The following is a 21175-nucleotide window of genomic DNA, read 5'->3' on the forward strand; positions in this document are numbered from 1 at the left end:
GTGGTACATTGCTTCTTCATTTATGTATTGCAATGCATTAAGTGTATTCGTGTGTGTGTGTGTGTGAGGAGTGGGTTAGACTGGTCCTAAAATAAACCATCCAACTGTTGTCTCCTCTTCTCGACACCAACACCCAAATGGAGGAACTAGGTCACAAACACTTCCAGCCCCCTACACACACCTCACACACCCTACTGGTGTGTTATTTCTTATACAGTAGCAGCAGAGTTTTTGATGCTCTTTTCTTCTTTTGAAAAAGGATTTAGATTTTTTTTCTCTTTTACGGTATTAAAATGAGCGATCTGAAAATATCAAAAGGTGATGAAAGGTAAGAAATGGAATATTCTTAAAACTGGATTTTAAATCACTTGTCTAATGGACTGGAGTGGGATAAAAATTTGCAGGGGTTTGGTTGCATGACTGCATGAGAGGTTTGTGAATTCTGTATTGTTTTTTTTTTTGCTATTTTGAAATGTTCATAATGTGTTTGTAAAAAAAAAAAAAGCAATAAGAAAACTCCAAATAAAATACAATTTAAAAAATTGTAAACACGCATGGGGAGGAGAATAAACATTAACAAGGGAGCTGGGAAATAATTAACTTAACTAAAACAAAAAATAACTAAACACATGAAGTAAATAAAAAAAATCTAACTAAAATAATTAAAAGCAGATTGATTTAAAGCAAAGCAGGACCAAGTCTGATCCAACAGAAGATCTAAGGTAAAAGAGATGACAAACAATCAAAATTCTAAAGTGTAAACCCAGAAAAAACTCAAAAAACAACCCCAGAGCCTAAAAAAAGAAAATGCTCTTTATGACTGAACACTTCAGTTTTAATTAAACCACAGAACATTATTTGTGCCTGAGTGCATTTGCAAACTGTTATCTCCCTTGCAGTATGATTTTGGATTAGTGACTTTGTCCTCCCTGAATGGAAATTCAGTCCAATGGAAATGACAGAACCAGACTGGTTTCTTTGTGCATAACTAACAACACACAGACAAGCTTCAATAAATATTTTTGTAAAAACAATTTTGATTTGTAATTTAATAGACACTTTTCTTAACTAGTTCATATAGTTATATATAATATTTTATTCCTGTTTGATCTGGAAGACGTACACAAAGATGAACTAAACATCAATACATTCTGTTTCTGCTTTGGTTTTTGCATGTTGGCCTCAACGCACAGTGTGTTTCAGGGTCAGTGGGTCCTTGAGGGCCAGTGTCCTGCATGTTTTAGTTCTCTCTAAAAGTGGTAGTAACAAACCTTTTCATTAAATGTTCATTAAATGGTCAATGTTCTTCTTAGGCCTCTAAGGAGCCATCATTTGATCCAGCTATGTTAAATCAGAGAGAACTAAAACATGGAGGGCCTCAAGGACCCACTTTGGGCACCACTGGTTTAAGGTGTTGCTTTAAAAGGCATCCAGAAATACTATCATTAAAATTGTATCAGAATCTTACATAGCATGACTTTGTCATTATTTTAAACGCATAGCAGTCTTAGTTTAAGCAAACTTCTAAATTTGAAGAAATGGTATCTTACTCATAATTTTTGCATCAATATAGAAATGATCTGTTAATCCCAAGTGACCCTTAATGCCTTAGGAAATTCACTTATTAAAGAGGCTGATTAACAAAGGCTCATCACAAAACATGATTTTAATATTTGCTTACATAATTACCTTTTTCAGACTTACTTTGATCCAAACCTTTGTCAGTCTAGAAAAAGGACTGGGAGAATTTTGCTGGGACACTGCGAGTGTGTGTGGGAATCTGAGAATGAATGCTTTTGATGAGAAAAAGAAAAGATTGTGTTTCCTGGTACATACATGCACATAGTCAAAATGTTTGAACACAAAAGGAAACTATCACAGAAAAGCAGGTCTTGAAACCAACAGACTGTGCCAACATGAAAAGGCTGAGAAAACAGGTGCAACTTAAAATTCTTATTGATTGTGCACTGAGTCCGTCAGGAAGGGACTTTCCATACCTTTGTGTATAACGATTCAGATTTAGGACTTGAGAGCTGGTATAGTCCTCAGCTGGTAATTCATCTTATATGTTTAAATTAGTCACGTAAATGTAGGGTTGCTGTGAATACAGCCTTATAATACATTTTAGAGTGTTCTGTGTTATCACTCAAGCTGTCCCTTTGAAGAAATAACTGTAACAAGTCTTTGTATCACAACAGCGAGTCTTTGGTGTCTTTGAAGCTGTTTAATTTGAATACTCCAGGGAAGGAGGGAACACATGGTTTTTGATCTCCAAGGTGAAATACATTGCGTTGATGGGCTGTAGGGAAGGAGTTGAAGGTTATTAGATCGAATGGATAAGGATGAGGCCAAGCTGTCATGAGCAGTTTGAACATGGCCAGTAAGAAACCCTTGATGTTGGTGGTGATGAAGCTGAACAGCGATTGGACCTGAAGGAAAAGTCTACTTGTTTTAGATTGATTTTGGGCAATTAGAAATGCTGCTAGATGTATGAGCTTTTGATTGACAGTTCATATCTTGAATAAACGTGACTGGAGAGTAAAAAAAAAATTTTTTTATCACTCCATTAAGTGTGTATTGCGACTGTGTAACATGTTTGATCATGTTAGCTTTCTTTAATGTACCATGATGATCCACACAGAGTAGTTATGAGATAAGGAGGCAGGCAAAACTGCAGCACTGTAACATGTTGACCAAAAGATCTTGTACTTATGATATAATTTTGTTTACAGGATTTTGTTCTTAATTCAGACAACAAAAAGTGATGTTAATTTCCTTTTTTTCTTTTTCTTTAACATTGTTCTCACTTTATTTGGTTATTGGTTTCCATGAACCTGCTTTCAGTTGCCAATAAAAATTGGCAACTGAAAGCAGTTGCCAATTTTAATTAATGGTATGTATGTATCATGCCATGGACATTCTTTCTTTTCCTTGCTCCTGCTTAAATCCTCCTCATTGTGTTTTATACCTATAATTTCTATTTACTCTGAGAATTGCATTTTATTTGTTTTCCTACACACTTTGGGAACCACTGGTTTATCTAGTTATCATTTAGCTAGTATGTGCACCCAACAGGATTTCTTGACTTACACAATGACAACTGCAAACTCTTTTAGCCTAGAAAAGAGTTTGCAGAGTTCATAGCATCAGTTGATCAGTTCTTGTGCTCAATATTTTTTGGGGAAAGAAGAGATGAACAAACAATAATAGTAATGTGGTAGGTGAAACAGAGAAGCTGAAACTATTTTAGAAAATTTGAGTTTCATGATGCGATTTAAGAGAAAATTAGAATCAGAACAATGTGCTGGAATATCTGTTTATCCCAAAGACTTGAAATATACACCGAGATTAGATCAACACGTTAATTTACCCCGTAGCTCTGTATGTGCATGCTTAAAATGAAAATTTTGGTCCAAGCTGTGTGCTTGGACCAAAGATCTAAGTATTAAATGACTTCAGATTGGATGATGGACTTTATTGATGATTTGTGTTGATTCAGTTTGACAGGTTGTCTGTTGAATGCTCTATATGTGTGTGCGTGTGTTTGTATGTGTGTGTGTCCTTATTAGTATTTAAAAGTTTGTGTAAATTATTCAAACATCTGAAAGACCCCACAGACATTTTCACCAGTTTTAGACTGACATGATAGTGCTTTGATGTCGAAACTGTGTGTGTGGGTGTGTGTACTCTGCTAACCAGAGTCTCTGATAAATTTGAGTGTCTGATGTGTTATAATAGTGCATTAGAGAACAGTGCAACCCTACTGAGATTTTGTATTAATGGTATGTATGTATCATGCCATGGACATTCTTTCTTTTCCTTGCTCCTGCTTAAATCCTCCTCATTGTGTTATATACCTATTATTTCTATTTACTCTGAGAATTGCATTTTATTTGTTTTCCTACACACTTTGGGAACCACTGGTTTATCTAGTCATCATTTAGCTAGTATGTGCACCCAATAGGATTTCTTGACTTACACAATGACAAGCTTTTGCCTTTTGCTGGTTCAAACGCTCGGCAGACAGGAGGCTCCATTGATCATTTTTTATTAATTTTTGATGGTGCTTTTCCCATGAGCTGACAATCATTTGTTCTCCTCAAGCCAAACCGGCCGGCAAAATTTGTGCATGTGAAGTTTTAAGAGTGTAAGCATGCACAGGGGAGTTAGGGACACACATGAATTTAAATGTAGCCCATTTGCAGTTCAGTATTTCTTCTGGTTACTTGGTCAATAACTAACTTTGATTCTGAGAAGGTCAAAAGAAGAGGGGAGACAGAACTTTAATTGATGACCAGTCTTGACTTTTTCTCTCTCTCCCTTTTGAGATCCCTTTCTATCAGTTTTAAATTTCATTTACTTAGAGCTTAGAAAAACATCGACATATTGCTAAATTACAAATTAAACCACATTTGCAGCAGGTTTCTGCACATAAATACATACATGATGAATTGAAAGTGGAAATGTTTAGAGCTGAAATGTGCCAGGACCTTCAAATATAACATTAATTATAACTCATTTGCTCTCTGACCTCTGTAAATGCTGGTAAAGGGAATGCATGTCTAAAGGTTGGACCACACACTGCTCAACTTTCCTCACCAAATCTAAATCTGGCAAACATATGTCAGTGTCAGTCAACATCTGAAATCTGAATATAGATTCAATATATTCACATTCAATCTACTATTGAGTGTAGACTTAATCTTAATTCAGTTTTAAATCTCAGTAGTGAAGTAGTATAAAAACCAGAGAACAGTCCATGTAACTATCTCATTTACCCCTACATCAAGTCTGGGCCTTGAGGGCTGGTGATCCTGGTTCAACCCATCTGAATCAAATGGCCAAATGCTCCTCAGTATGCAGTCCAGTTCTCCAGATTCCTGCTAATACCCTCATTTTTGCCGTAGGTGTGTTGAAGCAGAGACATCTAAAAACTACAGGACACCAGCTCTCAAATACATGGATTTCCTGCTGTAGTGCATAGTGTAGAGTACAGTAATGTGCACAGGACAGTTCTTAGTAGGTCAGAGTGTTAGCCAACATAGCATGAGACAGACTGGCAGAGTATCTGACCTACATTTTGACTGGCTAGGTGCCAGTTATAATTCAGGAAGTGACAGAACAAGAAGTGTTATCTTGTTCAGGGAGGTCACCATGGAGCAACATGCAAACAGCAGCCAAAGATAGAAGCAGAGGATCACCCAGGGGTTCAGTGCCAGGTCACCTGCTTTTTCCAAGGCGGCACAATAGAAAAATGAGCCAGTTTTAGAACTGCACACAGCAAAGTTTGAGTGGAACAAAATGTATATATATATATTTTTTTACAAATAGGAATGTTTCTTACTTCCATCCTGTTATGTTTTCAGATATTGCAGCAATTAACACAAAAAAGAGCATTTTAATATGCTTATATGGTAAAGAGAGAAGTTATAAGAGAGGCAGCAAGAGGAGGAGAGGGATTGGTGAGGGTATGTAATCTGACTTTGGCTGAAGTCAGCAGAGAGCAGTATGGTGATGGTGCAGTGTTGCCTTGTTTAATTTCCAGAGAGAATAGAGGTGGTCAGGCAGGCAGGGGATGTGATCCAGGGACGCAGTCTGGAGGTTGAGAGGATCTTCGTCCTGGTGGAGGTTAGTATGTTTGGGAGCTATTCACAAGGCAGAGGTTTCCCCTGTGGAAAAAAGCAAAAACTTAAAAACTACAAGCCAGTAGTGAGCCTGATTACTGCTGTGCGTAAAAACTGGGGAGATGTGGGAGCTGCACTCTAAGCAGGATTAGTGGTTTACTGAGCTCAGTTCACCTGTAGGTTACTTTTTACCTAGGCCTGTTTCCATGGTAATTCATTCTGGTTCCCTAACTGGTTCAGGAGCAAATTGGTTTTTGCTATTAAAAATCAAGAAAAAATACTTTATCTGCCATTCTGAGTTAGGCTGCTACATAACAGGAAAATCTTGCAATAATACTTATGCTGTATAATCATGTGTTATTAATGCAGCTTATTCTGCACCACATCAGAATCCAACACTTGTTTTAAACTTTGGCCACAAAGAAAATCTGCTGGTATGATAATTTAATATTGCATTTCTGGTTATTGTTGACGTGTGTTGTGCACTTTCACAAATCTCCAGAAGTTTCCACTAATGCAAGATATCATCTGCATGGCAGACTGTCTCAGGGCAGCTCTGGCTACTGTCCAGTAGCTTGATCAGTGTGTGAATGTGTGTGTGAATGGGAATGTGTGTGTGATTTTATTGTAAAGCGTCTTTGAGGGTCCAAAAACATACTATTCAGTATGATGGCCCATTACAAGCTTCTAGCAACAAAGTCAAAGATCCTCTGAATTTCCTCTTAACATTCATACATCATAAATGGGGGTGGTGAAATCTAATATATTTGAGCTTACAGAAACATGCTTAATCCTGTGGTGACCCTGTTAGTGGTTGGGTAAGTGCTTCAAATTTGAATGCCACGCCTTAACAGCTGCAGCAGCTGTAGCATTATGTCTGGGTCTTGACTACATTTTTAACTTCTGCAACTGGCAGGTTAAAAACCAGTCATTATTTCTACAGCACTTCCTCTTCCTACACCTCCTGACTGTCCCACTTGTTGGGTCACAAGTTCTTATCAATACCCCTACGAATACCTTCTCCCTCAATTCAGTGCGGAAAGAAACTTTTAGTCTTATCCAGCCTCTTTAGACAGCCACTGGCAGCCATCACACGCACCCTCCACAGCAGCCATCTGTGTATGTGGTCATATACTGTCCATCTCAATGTTGAGGAAAAAATCCTCAGTGGAGTTAAAGAATGAGGAGCAGGGTGAGAGGAACTCCATCAGAACCCTGCTGTGTGTCACAAACCACAGCAGATCAAGTTGGTATGATAGAAACTAGCATTATGTTCTCAACCTTTTCTGACTCTTCTTCCATTTTGAAATTTATAGATATATGACATATTTTGACAACTTGTTCAGGCATTTTGCATGTGTGGGTGGAGACTCATATGGTATATTTTGATCGTGACATAAGCAATTCATAATGTAGGAAACAAAAGGGAATTGTACTATTCACTTGGATGATGTGCAAAAGCAGTTGCATTTTGCTAATTTCTGATTTGAAAAATGTACCAAAGAAAAACTGTAATGTTCTTGGTGTCTGCACTTCATGTGGAGCCACATGAAACTGACTCATTGTTAAAAGTGGATGCTTGGTGTCAAACGTCCTTCCCACGTCTTCTGCTTTTTCAGTGGATCTGCAGATGTTTTTCTATTACACACTTGCACACACAGTGTGTTGGGGCTGATGAGGGTATATTTGCTTTGTAACATTCTGCTGACTTTTGAATGTATGTTTATGACTTTAGGACATCTGTGAGGACATTTCCGACCATGTGGAGCAGATTCATGCTTTACTGGAGACTGAGTTCTCCCTGAAGCTGCTGTCCTACTCTGTAAACATTATTGTAGACATTAGGTGAGTTTCCACAAAGAAATGATTGTGGCAAGGTATAAATTCTGCGGTGTAGATTAATACTTAAGTAGGCTTAATTAAAAGCACTGTTCTTGTTTTTGTGTTTTTCCAGAACAGTGCAGCTGCTGTGGCACCAGCTGAGAGTCTCAGTTCTGGTTCTGAAAGAGCGACTGCTGCAGGGTTTGCAGGACCCAAACGGAAATTACACCCGACAGACTGACATCCTGCAGGCATTCAGCCAGGACCAGCACCAGGTTGGTTTCAGATTAAGTTAAATTTCCATGTATACTTGGAATTAAAATGTAGTTGAAGGAAGGATTCCTTGAACCACTATCAGATCTGTATCAAAACATTGTGATAGTTTCTTTCTCTTGGTTTGGTTACTGACAGTCTGGAACTTGAATATTGAATTATTTGTATTCAGACCCGTCTGGATGCTCTCACAGAGGTGGACGACTGTGGTCAGTTAACAATCCGCTGCAGCCAGGACTACTTCTCCCTGGACTGTGGCATCACTGCCTTTGAGCTGAGCGACTACAGTCCCAGTGACCATCCTGAGGACCGGGGAACAGAGTCCATAGTTCACACCGCAAACTCAAATCTTGAACTGCACAAGAGTTTACCTCAGCCCTCTCTGACCAGTGACATAGACAACCACAGCCATTCTACACCTGAATCACCCACAAATCAAAGTGACATGCCCAAATACAGTGAAAGCTCCAAACGTTCGCTACAGGCTGTAAGTCACAGCACTGAATCTTCCCCCACACAGCCATCCCTTCCCAAAAGAGCAGCCTTATTCTCAAACAAAGGAACCAAATCAAGAAGCAGTTTTAGGAAGTCAAGGCAGCAGTCTGAGCTGCAGCATGAGGCTGAGCTGCAGCATAAGGCTGAGCTGAGTCAGAGCACCTCCTCTCTTGTGGATCCTCCAGACAGATCCAAGTTCTGGCTAGAACTGGACTCGGTTGATCTGAGAAACCTTCCACAATCCAGCGAGAGTCTTCAGGTTTGAGCTAATTTCTATTCATTTTTTGATTTTGTTCTTATTCCATTTGCATTTTGTTTAACATGAAAATTGGACTTTTAAGCTAGGATGAAGATCCAAATCAGACTGAATCAGATTTATTTACTTTGTCATTCCAGCCTTGAATTTGTGTGTGTGTGTGTGTGGGGTGTGAGAGGGATGGGGGGAGGGGCAATTCTATCTGTTTCAATGACTGTAAAAAGTATTGAGCTACTGTACAAACTTACATAATCCCTGACGAAAGACATTACTACTGCATGGTGCTAAATTAATTGTTTTACTTAGGAACAATAAAAAAAATTACAGATCTGATACAAAATTTGTATTAACAATTAATTATTCGTTGTTCAGAGGAAAAAAATGCATGGTTCAATGTTGAGAGGAAAAATAAGTAGCTATGAACAGAGAAAAATCATAGGAAATATTATGTTGAAGATTTTATGGGTTTATGACAAACTGAATTTCTTAAGGCTTCAGAAAGTCACTAATTGAAACAACAATTAGCCTCAATCAGTTACAGGTTCCAGCATTTTAATTCTGTTTGTAGGATGCAGCTTCATCACTTACAATTTTAAAATAGATTGAAATCTTCACTGCTAGCCTAATCACTGATATAATGTTTCTTTTGTAAAAAATAAATGTTTGAATCCTCTTTGCTAAATTGGAAAAACACATTAATGTACTAAAACATCTCTTTTCCAAACCTACTTTCAATTGATAGAGGGGGACCTCTTTAATATTCATTTGTGCTTTTAATGAGGAGGTAACGACTGCCACCAGTATCTGACGCTCCTTTATCAGATACACAGCCCCATAAATGAATTTGAATTTCATTCATAATGCTAACCAGTGATGGGTCTACATCAGTCATTGTTGGTTGAGGTTGTAATCGTTGGGTGTGATGGATAAGGGTCTCATGTACTCTAATCATCCCGCACTGCTGGGCTTCTTTCCCCAACGGTTCACAGCTGAATGGGATATCCCTGCAAGTGGACTATTGCTTCCACTTTTTGATGATTTCTCAGTGATAGATAACTCATGGGATTCATCTTTGCAAGTTTATAAACACTTGCATCTTTGCAAGTGTTTTATGATAGAGGAACATGAAATGACAGGAACAATCCTACCTTATCGTTTCTCTATCTCCAAACACGTCAAGTTGGGGTGACACCCAGAAGCCTGACTATGATGTCATCCTATCATAAGCTGATGGCTCCCAAGTTGTCTTATTTTTTTCTAGCTGTTGACTTACAAACTTAACACAGGCCTGCACAGATGTGCTCTGCAGCTTCTCAATGACATGTTCTACCAGTGTTATGTTAAATGTAATCTCAGTTGCTTTTAGATTATCTACATGTTTCTCTTATTTTGATCATCAGTTTTAGCCCATTACATCCATCTTGCATGGAGCTCCTGATCGGTCACTAACTGGTTTATATTTGGAGTGTGTGATTATAATCTCAGTCACTCTCGCCAAGCTTGTTGCTGACTGTAGCAGACATTCCAACTGCGTCCAGACCAAATATCTTGTCTCTGACCTCTTTGGACAGCTCATTGGTTTTACTCATGATGGTGAAAAGATTGGATTGGAGAGATTGAAAGGCTTTACATATATAATCCATCTGTGACTGACACTAGGCCACATAACCAATCCAATCTATTGTAATGGTTCAAATTTTTAATTTACTGAAATCAAAGTGTTTTCTTCCGATGATGTTTTGGTCCAGAACAGGGCTTGGTTGAATATTGCATTTATAATCAAAGAGATCTATTAATCAACACATGGATTTAAATTATTTCCTTTCATAAATAAGTTCTACACTTTTTAATTTCCTAGTGAGCTTTTAACAGTTTCATTAATTAGTTTTGAAATAAATTAACATCTTTGTAGGGTAGTTATTGGACTTTTTCGCAGGGGTTGTATTTGAGCAGAAATCAAGCTAATCATTATCATAGATAGGTGTTTTGTGTTTTGTGATTGACCACATTTAAAATTAAGCATTTTATGAATGACCAAGACAAAAAAAAAATGTCCTAATAGCTGGAAAGTTTTGTTCTGACACAATTCCATTTATCATGATTAACAAACCCAGGTTTCTTGTCTTGGTGGACAGATTATGGTTCTTTGGACATTTCAAAATAGAGAACAAATACATGTATTTCCAATAGCACAGACAATAGCAACTTTCTTTTTCTACTGTTAAATTTTGGTCAACTTTCTAACTTTGATGAGCAACATCATATTTTATTTTCAATGTGAAAATAGAAACAATGAATCAAATCCATTGCAGGCATTTCTCTTGCCAGCGGGGCTTTGGAAAATTTCTTTTTGAAAACAATGCTTCCACTTTTAAAAGTATGTTAAGCAAAAGTTGTCATCTCTAACTGAAGATTTTTATTACAGAGAACAATTGAGCACAACCTCAAAAACCACCATGTGAGCTCAACACATAGAAAACCCGAGGGAAATTCTGGCACCAATGGCAGCCTACCCGTCTGCCGCCTGATGTCTTTGGATGAAATATCCACCCAAACAGAAAGGATGCAGGAGAAGACATGCACAGTCACTATGGGTGACTCGTACTCCTCCCTGTCCTCCCCCATTTCAGAGCAGCTTCTGTCCTCAGACTTGGAGGCATCTGGAGAGGAATTTGATGCTCAGTGGGGTGGAAGCAGGAATGCAGGGTGGACAGTGAACCGGCAGGGGCACAAGGTGACTATTTGCAGGATCCAGCATTTTGCAGATACTATTTAGTTTTTACTGAATAGCATCAGAAAAGAATCAGTAAAAAAGCACCATAAAAACAATTTTATGTTGCTTATAAAACTATTTATAGTTTTTACTTGTGGAGTTTTTTTTCAAAGCAGCTTTAAAATGGTAAATTTCTTTAATGTACAAAAGGCATGCACCTTTTGACACCATTTCATGTTCAAGTAAATTTTTCTCTTCGCATTCAAGTAAATTGTGTGGCAAACACTCATACTAATACTTCTTAATGAATAAAGTCAACAGATTAGCTTTTGTTTGCATCATCTGTTCTTCATATGAGCATTTCTTTCTTGAATGATTTGTGGCATTTTCTCATTGCATGTTCAAAACCAATAAAATATGTGCTGAATAGTTCTGTAAATATTTTTTGAAAAATACATAAAGAAAAAAAGGTTGTTGGTGTTTAAATGAACACACAGAGATTACCATGTTCATTACTAAGTACTTGATTATTCGGAGCCCCCGAGGGGATATGGGGAATTTTTTTTTTCCTTTTGCGTCCCTTCGCAAAACTTTTGCGAGGGGACGCAAAAGAAAAAATAATTGCCCTTGTTCTCTAGGGGGGTCTGTATGATTATAAGTCCTTTTGGTGACACTTTATTTGACATAAGACTGACATGACACTGTCATAAACATTACATAGCACATGTCATGAAGATGGACTTTTCATGAATGTTTATGACTGTTGTCTTGAAGTGTCAATTGGTAAATGGTGAAATTTTTGAAGCAAATTTGGAACAAAAATGCATTAAAACCATGTACTTTTACTGCAACTTTGCAATCAGTGAATTACACTTTTCAAGCAAAGTTGAATTAAAACTTATATTGAAAGTCCATCAAAGTGGTCAACTTTGCATTAAAAGTGTCATTATTTACCAAATGACACTTCATGAAAACAGTCATAAACATTCATGAAAACTTCATCTTTATGATGAAGTCAATCTTATCAAATAAAGTCTTACTGTACTTTTTCTTTTTTGACTGGTCATTTCAAGGAGTGAATTACTGTACAGGTGAAGAAAGACAATGAAATGCCGATGCTCTTTTCTTGTGCAGAAGGGATCCCAGGTTACATCAGAAAGGATCCAGTCCAGAGAGCACTGGTATGGGTCAGACGAGTTCCTGGCTCTCCCTGCTCAGCTCCATGAAACTGAGATGCTGGCTGTGAAACTAGAAAGTCTGATACAGTCCAGCACCCTGGTCAGTACAGAACTGTGGGCTCATTCACCATAACATACACAATGTGTTGAAATTGGTTGCTGATGTTTTTGTTTAACCTGTTCACAGCAGAAGCAGAGAGGTCTGCAGGATGTGGATGACTGGGAGCTGTCAGAGCTTAATGTAGACTGGGACGCTGGAGAAAGTGGAGTCAACACAAGAAACATAGTGGGGAGTGGGGATTACGGTCCATCTCCCCTGCTGTCACTGGTATGACAACATATTTTGTGTTAAGTATCAAAAAGCAAATCATTTCCTGGTGAAGTGACATGTTCCTGTGGACTCTTCATCAGCATCCTCACAGACAAACCTCAGTGAGCTGCTTCAGCTCCTCCTCCAGTGATGTTGCTCCATCATTTGAAGACAGCATAGAATCAAGGCCTTTGAGTGACCTGCTGTCAGGAGAGGAGCAGAGCAGGAGGTCTGTGGATGGTTCCCTCCAGCTGACAGCGCCCTTGGTGGATGGCCGTGGATGTGCTTCTCTGATGAAAAAACTGCTGGAGGACATCCAGGAACAGAACGAAGGCATCTGGGTAAAGATGGAGGTAATTCCTTACATACAGTTTGCTCCTATGTTTTGCATCGATTTATCTTTCTGCTGGTTCTGATTCCGTCTCTACATGTTTGCCCTGTCTGACCAGGTTTGATAGTCAGAATTGGCTTCTGTTTTCCATGATTTATATCAACACAACACGTCAAAATATTATCACATGTTCAGATGCAGTAGGACAAGTCGATCTAATACCAGCTTTTGATAAAATCAAAAGCTGGTATTGAACCTGTTAATTCATTAAGCTTCTTCTAAAAGGTCACATTTGATTAGCAAGCAGATTACTGATGCTTCCTAGTTAACTAATCAGTCATATCTGTCATTTGGAGTGTGGTAAAATCCCAATAACTGGAGAATCATACTTTTCATACATGCACTTTTAAATACAACTACAAAGAGAGGGTGTTCATATTTATGTCCCCCACCTTTCACTGCTGTAACATTTAATTTGAACCTCTAATGCAGTTTAGTTTGCAAATACAATGTCTACTCACTACTACTGTCTGTCAGGCATCAATAGAATGTAGCAAAACCAACCTCTTTTTGTTAGTGTGGTGAAATGCTCACCACACTAACAAAACCAGAAAACTATTCATGGTTGACGCAATTTACCCAACTTCATTTAAGACATTGATACTTGATATCTAATAAATGCCAAACATCTAGGTGAAAATTATTCACACCCATGGAAAATTTAGTTTTAATATTATTTTTCATTCAGTTAAGATGATTGTAGCTGAAATGAAATAAGGGAGTAACTCTCAAAAAATGACCTTTTATATTCAGGTGATATTAAAACATGTAGCTTGAAGCAGAGGTCATGCTGTACTTTTTGTTGTCTGTCATTTTGACTGATGGCTCCAGAAAAATTCCATCATATTGTATTTTTGCCTGTCAATTTTTAAATGCAATTTTATGACTTTTCCTATCATTAGAAAAAGCGATACTTTGTTTTTGTTTATATTTCCTTCTGGGCTGTACACCACTAGGGTACAAGGATTGTCTTATGGGCCATTTTGAAACTATAAAAGCACTTAAGCACCAGAAAAAGAGGCCAAAGGTCACACACAAACTCTCCCTAATACATACACACACCTGCACCAGCGGAGGTCACACTGCAGCTGCTGACACACTATAGCAGAACGGAGAGTGCTTCTCTAGCGTTAGATGCACTGGAAAAAAATAACTGAACCAACTTAATTGAATTGCTTCAGTTGGTAACAAGTAATTTGATGAGTTTATTCAACTTAATTTATTAAGTTGGTTTAACTTGACAAATTTAATACACTTAGTTTATTTAAATTAAAGAAGTAGACTAATTCAAGATTTTTTTAAGTTTTTTTTTTTAGCTCTAGTGGCCTTTATTTTAGAGTAGTTAGACAAGAAAGACACACAGCTAAGGTCATCAGGTCATAAGGATGTCATATTGGGAGGATTTGATTCTAGCCCATATGCAGAACACAACACTAGGATACGGTGGGTGAAAATATAGTGAATTTATTTGAGAAGGAAACGGAACACAGTGGCACTGAAAACTGGTCTGGTCCACGGGAAGGGAAGGATCAGGAAGCGATCGGCTCACTAGGAGTACAGAGCAGGAAAGGTGAGTTCGAAGGCTGTGGGAAAGTGGAGTGTCGATAACACTGGACAGATCTTATTTGAGTAGAGCCGGGAAAAGCTAGCGGCGGGTGGCTGCTGGGTCCAGGGTCCGGTCTCTCTGGGGTTTGGGTGGGGCGTGTGCGCGCTGGAGGGCAGACAGGTAGGCTCGGGATCCGGGAGGAGCGAGAAACGGCGCGTCTTCCAGTCGAGGAAATCCAAGGGGAGACTGCGGGGAGGTGAGTAGACAAAGGAATCACTGACGGCTCAGACAGCGAGAAAAACACAGAGTACAAACTCGAGGTAGCTAGGAGGTACCAAAACTGGGCAACACTCAGGCGCCGAAGGACTGGTAGACCGCTCCTCAAAACCTGTCGCTGATGAGCTAATCCGAGGCCGGTGTGGGAGATGACGTCATCCACGCCCTCCGTCAAACTGATGGTGCCATCTGGTGAGGAAACAAAGGTGGTGCATGCACCCAAAACCCCTACAGCGAGAACCTAACAACCCTGGATCCTGACAGTACCCTCCCCCTAATGGCCGCCACCTGGCGGCCTAGATGAGCTGGAGGGAAGCGACGCACGATAATCCGAGACAAGTGACGGGTCCAATATAAATGAACCCGGAACCCAAGAACGGTCCTCCGGACCGTAGCCCTCCCAGTCAACAAGATATTGCCAACCCCGACCTCGTCGACGGGAGTCCACGATCCGGCGGACGGAATAGGCGGATGACCAGCAATGTCACGGGGAGGCGGAGGGGTTCGGCTGGAGGGCAGAGCGGGCTGGTCCGGACGGGCTTTATCCGAGAGACGTGGAAGGTGGGATGGACGCGGAGGGAAGTGGGTAGACGGAGGCGAACAGCGGATGGGTTGATTATAGTTTCAATTTCAAAAGGGCCAATGTAACGGGGAGAGAGCTTCTTAGACACAGATTTGAGCGGGATGTCCTGGGACGACAACCAGACTTGTTGACCGGGTGAGTAAACAGGGGCAGGACGCCTCTTACGATCCGCCTGCCGCTTGATTTGTTCTGTGGTGAGGTTAAGATTGTGGATGGTGGAATTCCAAACCTTGTGGCAGCGACGGATGTGGTGACGGACAGAAGTGACTGAGATGTCTTCCTCATCGGACGGCAACAGGGGTGGTTGGTAGCCAATGGATGCTTCGAATGGCGATAAGCCTGTGGAGGATGAGACGTGATAATTGTGAGCATACTCTACCCAAGGAAGATACTGGAACCAGTCGGAAGGATTGGAGGATGTGAAACAGCGGAGAGTGGCTTCAAGGTCCTGATTGAGGCGTTCAGTCTGCCCATTGGACTGGGATGAAAACCTGAAGTTAGTGAAACCTTAGCATTTAATGCTGAACAAAAATTGCGCCAAACCTGAGAGGTGAATTGTGGACCTCTGTCTGACAGTATGTCCACTGGGATGCCTTGAAGCCGGAATACATGTTTCACTAGAAGTTGAGCCGTTTGGAAGGCAGAAGGAAGTTTGCGAAGAGGAACGAGATGGCAGGCCTTGGAGAACCGGTCGACTATGGAGAGGATGGCTGTCATGCCCTTAGATGAGGTAACCCAGTAACAAAGTCTATGGCGATGTGGGACCAGGGGCGTTTAGGAATGGGAAGAGTTGGAGGAGACCAGGCGGAGGTTGATGGGAGGACTTGTTGCGTGAGCAGGTAGTGCAGGCCAGGACATACTCACGGACATCCTTGTGGACTGACGGCCACCAGAACCTTCTGTTGACTAAGGCGATAGTCCGGCTCACCCCAGGGTGTCCTGAAAATTTGGAGGCGTGGATCCATTGAAGAAAGCGGGTGCGTACGGAGGACGGAACAAATATTTTGTTGGGTGGACAGGAGTCTGGTGTCAGTTCGTTTTGTTGTGCTTGCTTGATGATATCCTCAATCTCCCAAGTTACAGTTCCCACGGTACAGCTGGGTGGCAGAATGGGGGCAGGAAGGTTGTCGGAATCATCGGAAGAATAGAGACGTGACAGGGCATCCGGTTTTATATTTCGGGAACCAGGATAGGATATGGACAGGTTGAAACGAGAGAAGAAAAGTGACCAGCGTGACTGTCGGGCATTTAACCTTTTGGCTGACTGCAGATAGGAAAGGTTCTTGTGATCGGACCAGACCAGCACGGGAGTTCCGCCCCCTCCAGCCAATGTCTCCATTCCTCCAAGGCCAGCTTTATGGCGAGCAGCTCTCGGTCCCCCACATCGTAGTTTCTCTCGGGGGGAGTTAACCTACGTGAAAAAAAGGCACAGGGGTGAGTTTTATTGTCGAGAGGTGAAATCTGAGACAATACTGCTCCTACTCCCATATCTGATGCGTCGACCTCCACAATGAATTGTCTGGCTGGATCCGGCTGAATGAGAACTGGTGCATTTGCAAAGAGGTGCTTCAGACGAGTAAACGCGGCCTCTGCGTCAGAGGTCCAACGAAACGAGATCTTAGAAGAGGTCAGGGCTGTAAGGGGTGCAGCAGTCTGACTATAATTTCGAATGAATCTCCGGTAAAAGTTGGCAAAACCAAGAAAGCGCTGTAACTGCTTGCGGGTCTCAGGAGTCGGCCATTCCAGAACCGCCCGGATCTTCTCCTCCGTAGGCCTCACCTGTCCGCCCCCTAATATGAATCCGAGAAATGACACAGAGGTCTGATGAAAAGCACATTTCTCAGCCTTAACATAATCTGTTCTCGAGCAGCCGCTGCAGCACTTGCCGGACATGATGTCTGTGTTCTTCTAAGGACTTGGAAAAAATCAAAATGTCATCGAGGTAAACAAACACAAAACAATTCAAGAAATCTCGGAGAACATCATTGACCAGGGCCTGAAAAAAAGCGGGGGCGTTAGACAGTCCGAATGGCATCACTAGATATTCAATGCCAATAGGCGTTTTGAAAGCAGTCTTCCACTCATCTCCCTCACGGATGCGAAGCAGATGGTAGGCATTCCTTAAGTCAACTTAGAAAAGATGGTGGCCTCATGAACGGTTTCGAACGCTGATGATAGTAAGGGCAACGGGTATTTGTTTTTCACAGTGATGTTTAAGCCTCGGTAATCAATACAGGGCCTAAGGGACCCGTCCCTCTTTCCAACAAAGAAAAACCCGCTCCTAAGGGTGATGAAGACGGGCGAATTATTCCAGCAGCCAAGAATTCTTTAATATATCTTTCCATGGCCTCTCTCTCCGGACGGGAAATGTTGTAAAGGCGACTGGACGGCAAAGGAGCTCCGGGGAACAGATCGATGGAGCAATCGTAGGGACGGTGCGGTGGTAAAGAGAGCGCCTTAGACTTACTGAAAACGGCCGAAAGGTCATGGTAATCGGTAGGTATGGTAGACAGGTCTACGGGGTCAACCTCCTGCTGCTGAACGGGTGGTGGTCCTGGAGGTAGCGCTGAATGGAGACAAGAAGAGTGGCAACGGACGGACCAGGAGGTGATGCGCTTAGCTGACCAATCAATCTGAGGGTTGTGTTGCTGAAGCCACTGAAAACCGAGAACCATTGGAGAGTTGGAGGTGGGGAACACAAAAAATGAAATAAATTCAGTGTGATTGCCGGATATTATTAGGTGGATAGGTTTGGTCTGGTGAGTTATGGATTGTAAGGTTTTCCCATCCAAGGCGGTGACCTTGAACCGAACCGCCAACGGCACGGTTTCCACCCCCATTTGTTTGATTAAGGCCTCGTCCAATCAATTTTGTTCGCAACCTGAGTCAACTAGGGCAGATACGGAGAAAGACTGAGTCGCATATCTTAAAGTGGCAGGCAGTACAAGCTGAGGAAGATTCTCACTATTCTGGTGGTCCGCCAGCTTCCTCACTTCTGCTGGCGGACCTGGGAGTTTAAACGGAGGGGACACGACGCACGGAAATGACCGGGGGAACCACAGTAAATGCAGAGTCGAGCAGAGAAACGGCGTTGTCGCTCCTCCGGTGTGAGCCGCGTTCCCCCTAACTGCATGGGCTCCGGTGCGGAGGAGCGCGAAGAGGAGGGCGACCCGGGCGATGCTAGCGCCACCATTGTCTCTCTCCGGTGAGCTGCGTCGATCTCTGATTCTGGCTCGGGAGCGGAGACGGTTGTCGAGTCTGATCGCCAGGTTAATTAGCTCTTCTAGAGTCCCTGGTTCGTCCCGGGTGGCTAGTTCGTCTTTTAGCGACTCATTAAGTGCATGGTAGAATGCGCTTTTAACGCTGCTGTATTCCACTCTGTAGCAGCCGCTTTAATACGGAACTCTATGGCAAAGTCTGCCGCCGTCTGCTTGCCTTGCTTTAAGTCCCATATCTCTCGTGAGTTATGAGCCTTGTCGGAGTCAAGGCTAAAAACCAGCTTAAACTCCTTGATGAAACTCTCGAAGGAACAACCATAATCAGTGGGATTAGGAAAACGAGTCTCTGCCCATAATAAGGCCTGACCAGATAACTGAAACAGGACGTAAGCTATTTTAGCGCCATCGTGTGTAAAACTTTGCGGGAATGATTGAATATTATTGAACATTGCAGGAGGAAACCATTGCATTTATTCCGGTCACCTGAAAATCTCTCCGGCCCAGGCAGTCGGACGTCGGAAAACACGGGCTGAACTGAGGGTGCCGGAGCCGGAGCGGGAGAGGGAGCAGGAGCTGGAGCCGGGATCTGCGGTAGAGAGTTTTGAAGGAAAGTTGTTAGATCTGCCAGACGCTGGTTGGTTTCTGTTTGTAGGGTGTGGAGTTGTCGTATTGCAGACTCGTGTGTTTGGATTACAGACTGCTGCTCTGTCAGCGTTTTCCGTATTGCGTCTGCGGGCTGAGTGGTTGGCCTGAGTGTTCTGTCATATTGGGAGGATTTGATTCTAGCCCATATGCAGAACACAACACTAGGATACGGTGGGTGAAAATATAGTGAATTTATTTGAGAAGGAAACGGAACACAGTGGCAGGGAATGAAAACTGGTCTGGTCCACGGGAAGGGAAGGATCAGGAAGCGATCGGCTCACTAGGAGTACAGAGCAGGAAAGGTGAGTTCGAAGGCTGTGGGAAAGTGGAGTGTCGATAACACTGGACAGATTACTTGAGTAGCCGGGAAAAGCTAGCGGCGGGTGGCTGCTGGGTCCAGGGTCCGGTCTCTCTGGGGGTTTGGGTGGGGCGTGTGCGCGCTGGAGGGCAGACAGGTAGGCGGGATCCGCGAGGAGCGAGAAACGGCGCGTCTTCCAGTCGAGGAAATCCAAGGGGAGACTGCGGAGAGGTGAGTAGACAAAGGAATCACTGACGGCTCAGACAGCGAGAAAAACACAGAGTACAAACTCGAGGTAGCTAGGAGGTACCAAAACTGGGCAACACTCAGGCGCCGAAGGACTGGTAGACCGCTCCTCAAAACCTGTCGCTGATGAGCTAATCCGAGGCCGGTGTGGGAGATGACGTCATCCACGCCCTCCGTCAAACTGATGGTGCCATCTGGTGAGGAAACAAAGGTGGTGCATGCACCCAAAACCCCTACAGCGAGAACCTAACAACCCTGGATCCTGACAAAGGACTCCTTAAGTAGGTTGTGTTCTAGCCCAGCCCCACCATAGCACCCATTTGATCTGTCCCTGGTGAAGCTCAATTTTTTGAATAAAGTCAAAGCCAAAAGTTCCTTGAAGTTAAAAATGTATAAGTTAAACTAATTCAACACAAATAGTGGTTTCATCCCTAAACCAAACAAAATTAACTGAAGTTAATGTAAAACAGTCCATAACTTGAAATGCAGCCCAAATACACTTCATAGTGTGTGGGGAAACTGCACATATGAAGGAGACCTTGCTCTCTTACACATGCATGCATATGTGCACACACCCACACTTCTCACTCCTCTGTGCTCTGAGTAATTTGCTGATTAGCTGCTTATGTAGCAGCATGTAATCATAGGAGTGGCTGAGCTGACTAATTGAGGAAGTAAAGAAAAAATAAAGTAATCAGTACATGCATGTCTTTTGAATAAAACTAAGAGATCAGCTATAGCAACAGGTTGAGCAGCTAAAACAATCCACTGAACTGGACATTAAACTATTGTAGAGCAGACTGAAACAAAGATAACTTCCCAAACAGGCTCAATGTTAAGCCTCATTTATCACTACATACCAGATCAAGTTAAAAGGAATTGTAGAGCCAACATTAACACAATATACAAAAAAAGCCTTGGGAATAGAGGCTAGGGTAAAGGAAACATTCCTGAATAATCCCTACAGAGGGAAACATTCATTTTCTAACACTTTGTCCCCACTGGGGTCAACAGGGGTGCTGGTGCCCATCTCCAGCGAATGTTTTGGGCGAGAGGTGGGGTACACCCTGGACAGGCCGCCAGTCTGTTGCACAGAGGGAAACAGCTCAGAAATATTGTTTGAACCTTTTTAAGCAGCACACATCTTTGTATGACTTGTCTTCAGGCTCGAGGTGCACTCAGGGGCATCATGATTCAGTGGGTTTGCATAAATATATACATTTTTTTCTTTTTTTCCCAAAACTCTTACCCTTTTTCTTTTTAGAAATGTTATCTTTTGCTTTACTTTTAAATCATTTGTCT

General features: G+C 41.8%; 1 protein-coding gene and 1 long non-coding RNA gene across 2 annotated transcripts in view; one reads left to right on the forward strand and one right to left on the reverse strand.

Moving 5' to 3' along the window:
* Window positions 1-21175, forward strand: part of akap6 (A kinase (PRKA) anchor protein 6) — a 165507-nt gene that overhangs the window by 16377 nt on the left and 127955 nt on the right. The window contains exons 4-10 of the mRNA XM_055057090.1: window positions 7360-7469; window positions 7579-7720; window positions 7891-8472; window positions 10895-11203; window positions 12317-12460; window positions 12548-12688; window positions 12772-13023. Coding sequence (XP_054913065.1) covers window positions 7360-7469; window positions 7579-7720; window positions 7891-8472; window positions 10895-11203; window positions 12317-12460; window positions 12548-12688; window positions 12772-13023 — 1680 coding nt within the window. The remainder of the gene's footprint in view (window positions 1-7359; window positions 7470-7578; window positions 7721-7890; window positions 8473-10894; window positions 11204-12316; window positions 12461-12547; window positions 12689-12771; window positions 13024-21175) is intronic.
* Window positions 14591-15931, reverse strand: LOC129377271 (uncharacterized). The gene is made up of 3 exons (XR_008607892.1): window positions 15696-15931; window positions 14943-15072; window positions 14591-14853 (listed from the first exon to the last, which is right to left on the reverse strand). It is a non-coding gene; the product is annotated as an uncharacterized LOC129377271 (long non-coding RNA).

Source organism: Poeciliopsis prolifica, unplaced genomic scaffold, assembly GCF_027474105.1.
Source record: "Poeciliopsis prolifica strain line A6 unplaced genomic scaffold, Auburn_PproV2 SCAFFOLD047, whole genome shotgun sequence".
Lineage (NCBI taxonomy): Eukaryota > Metazoa > Chordata > Actinopteri > Cyprinodontiformes > Poeciliidae > Poeciliopsis > Poeciliopsis prolifica.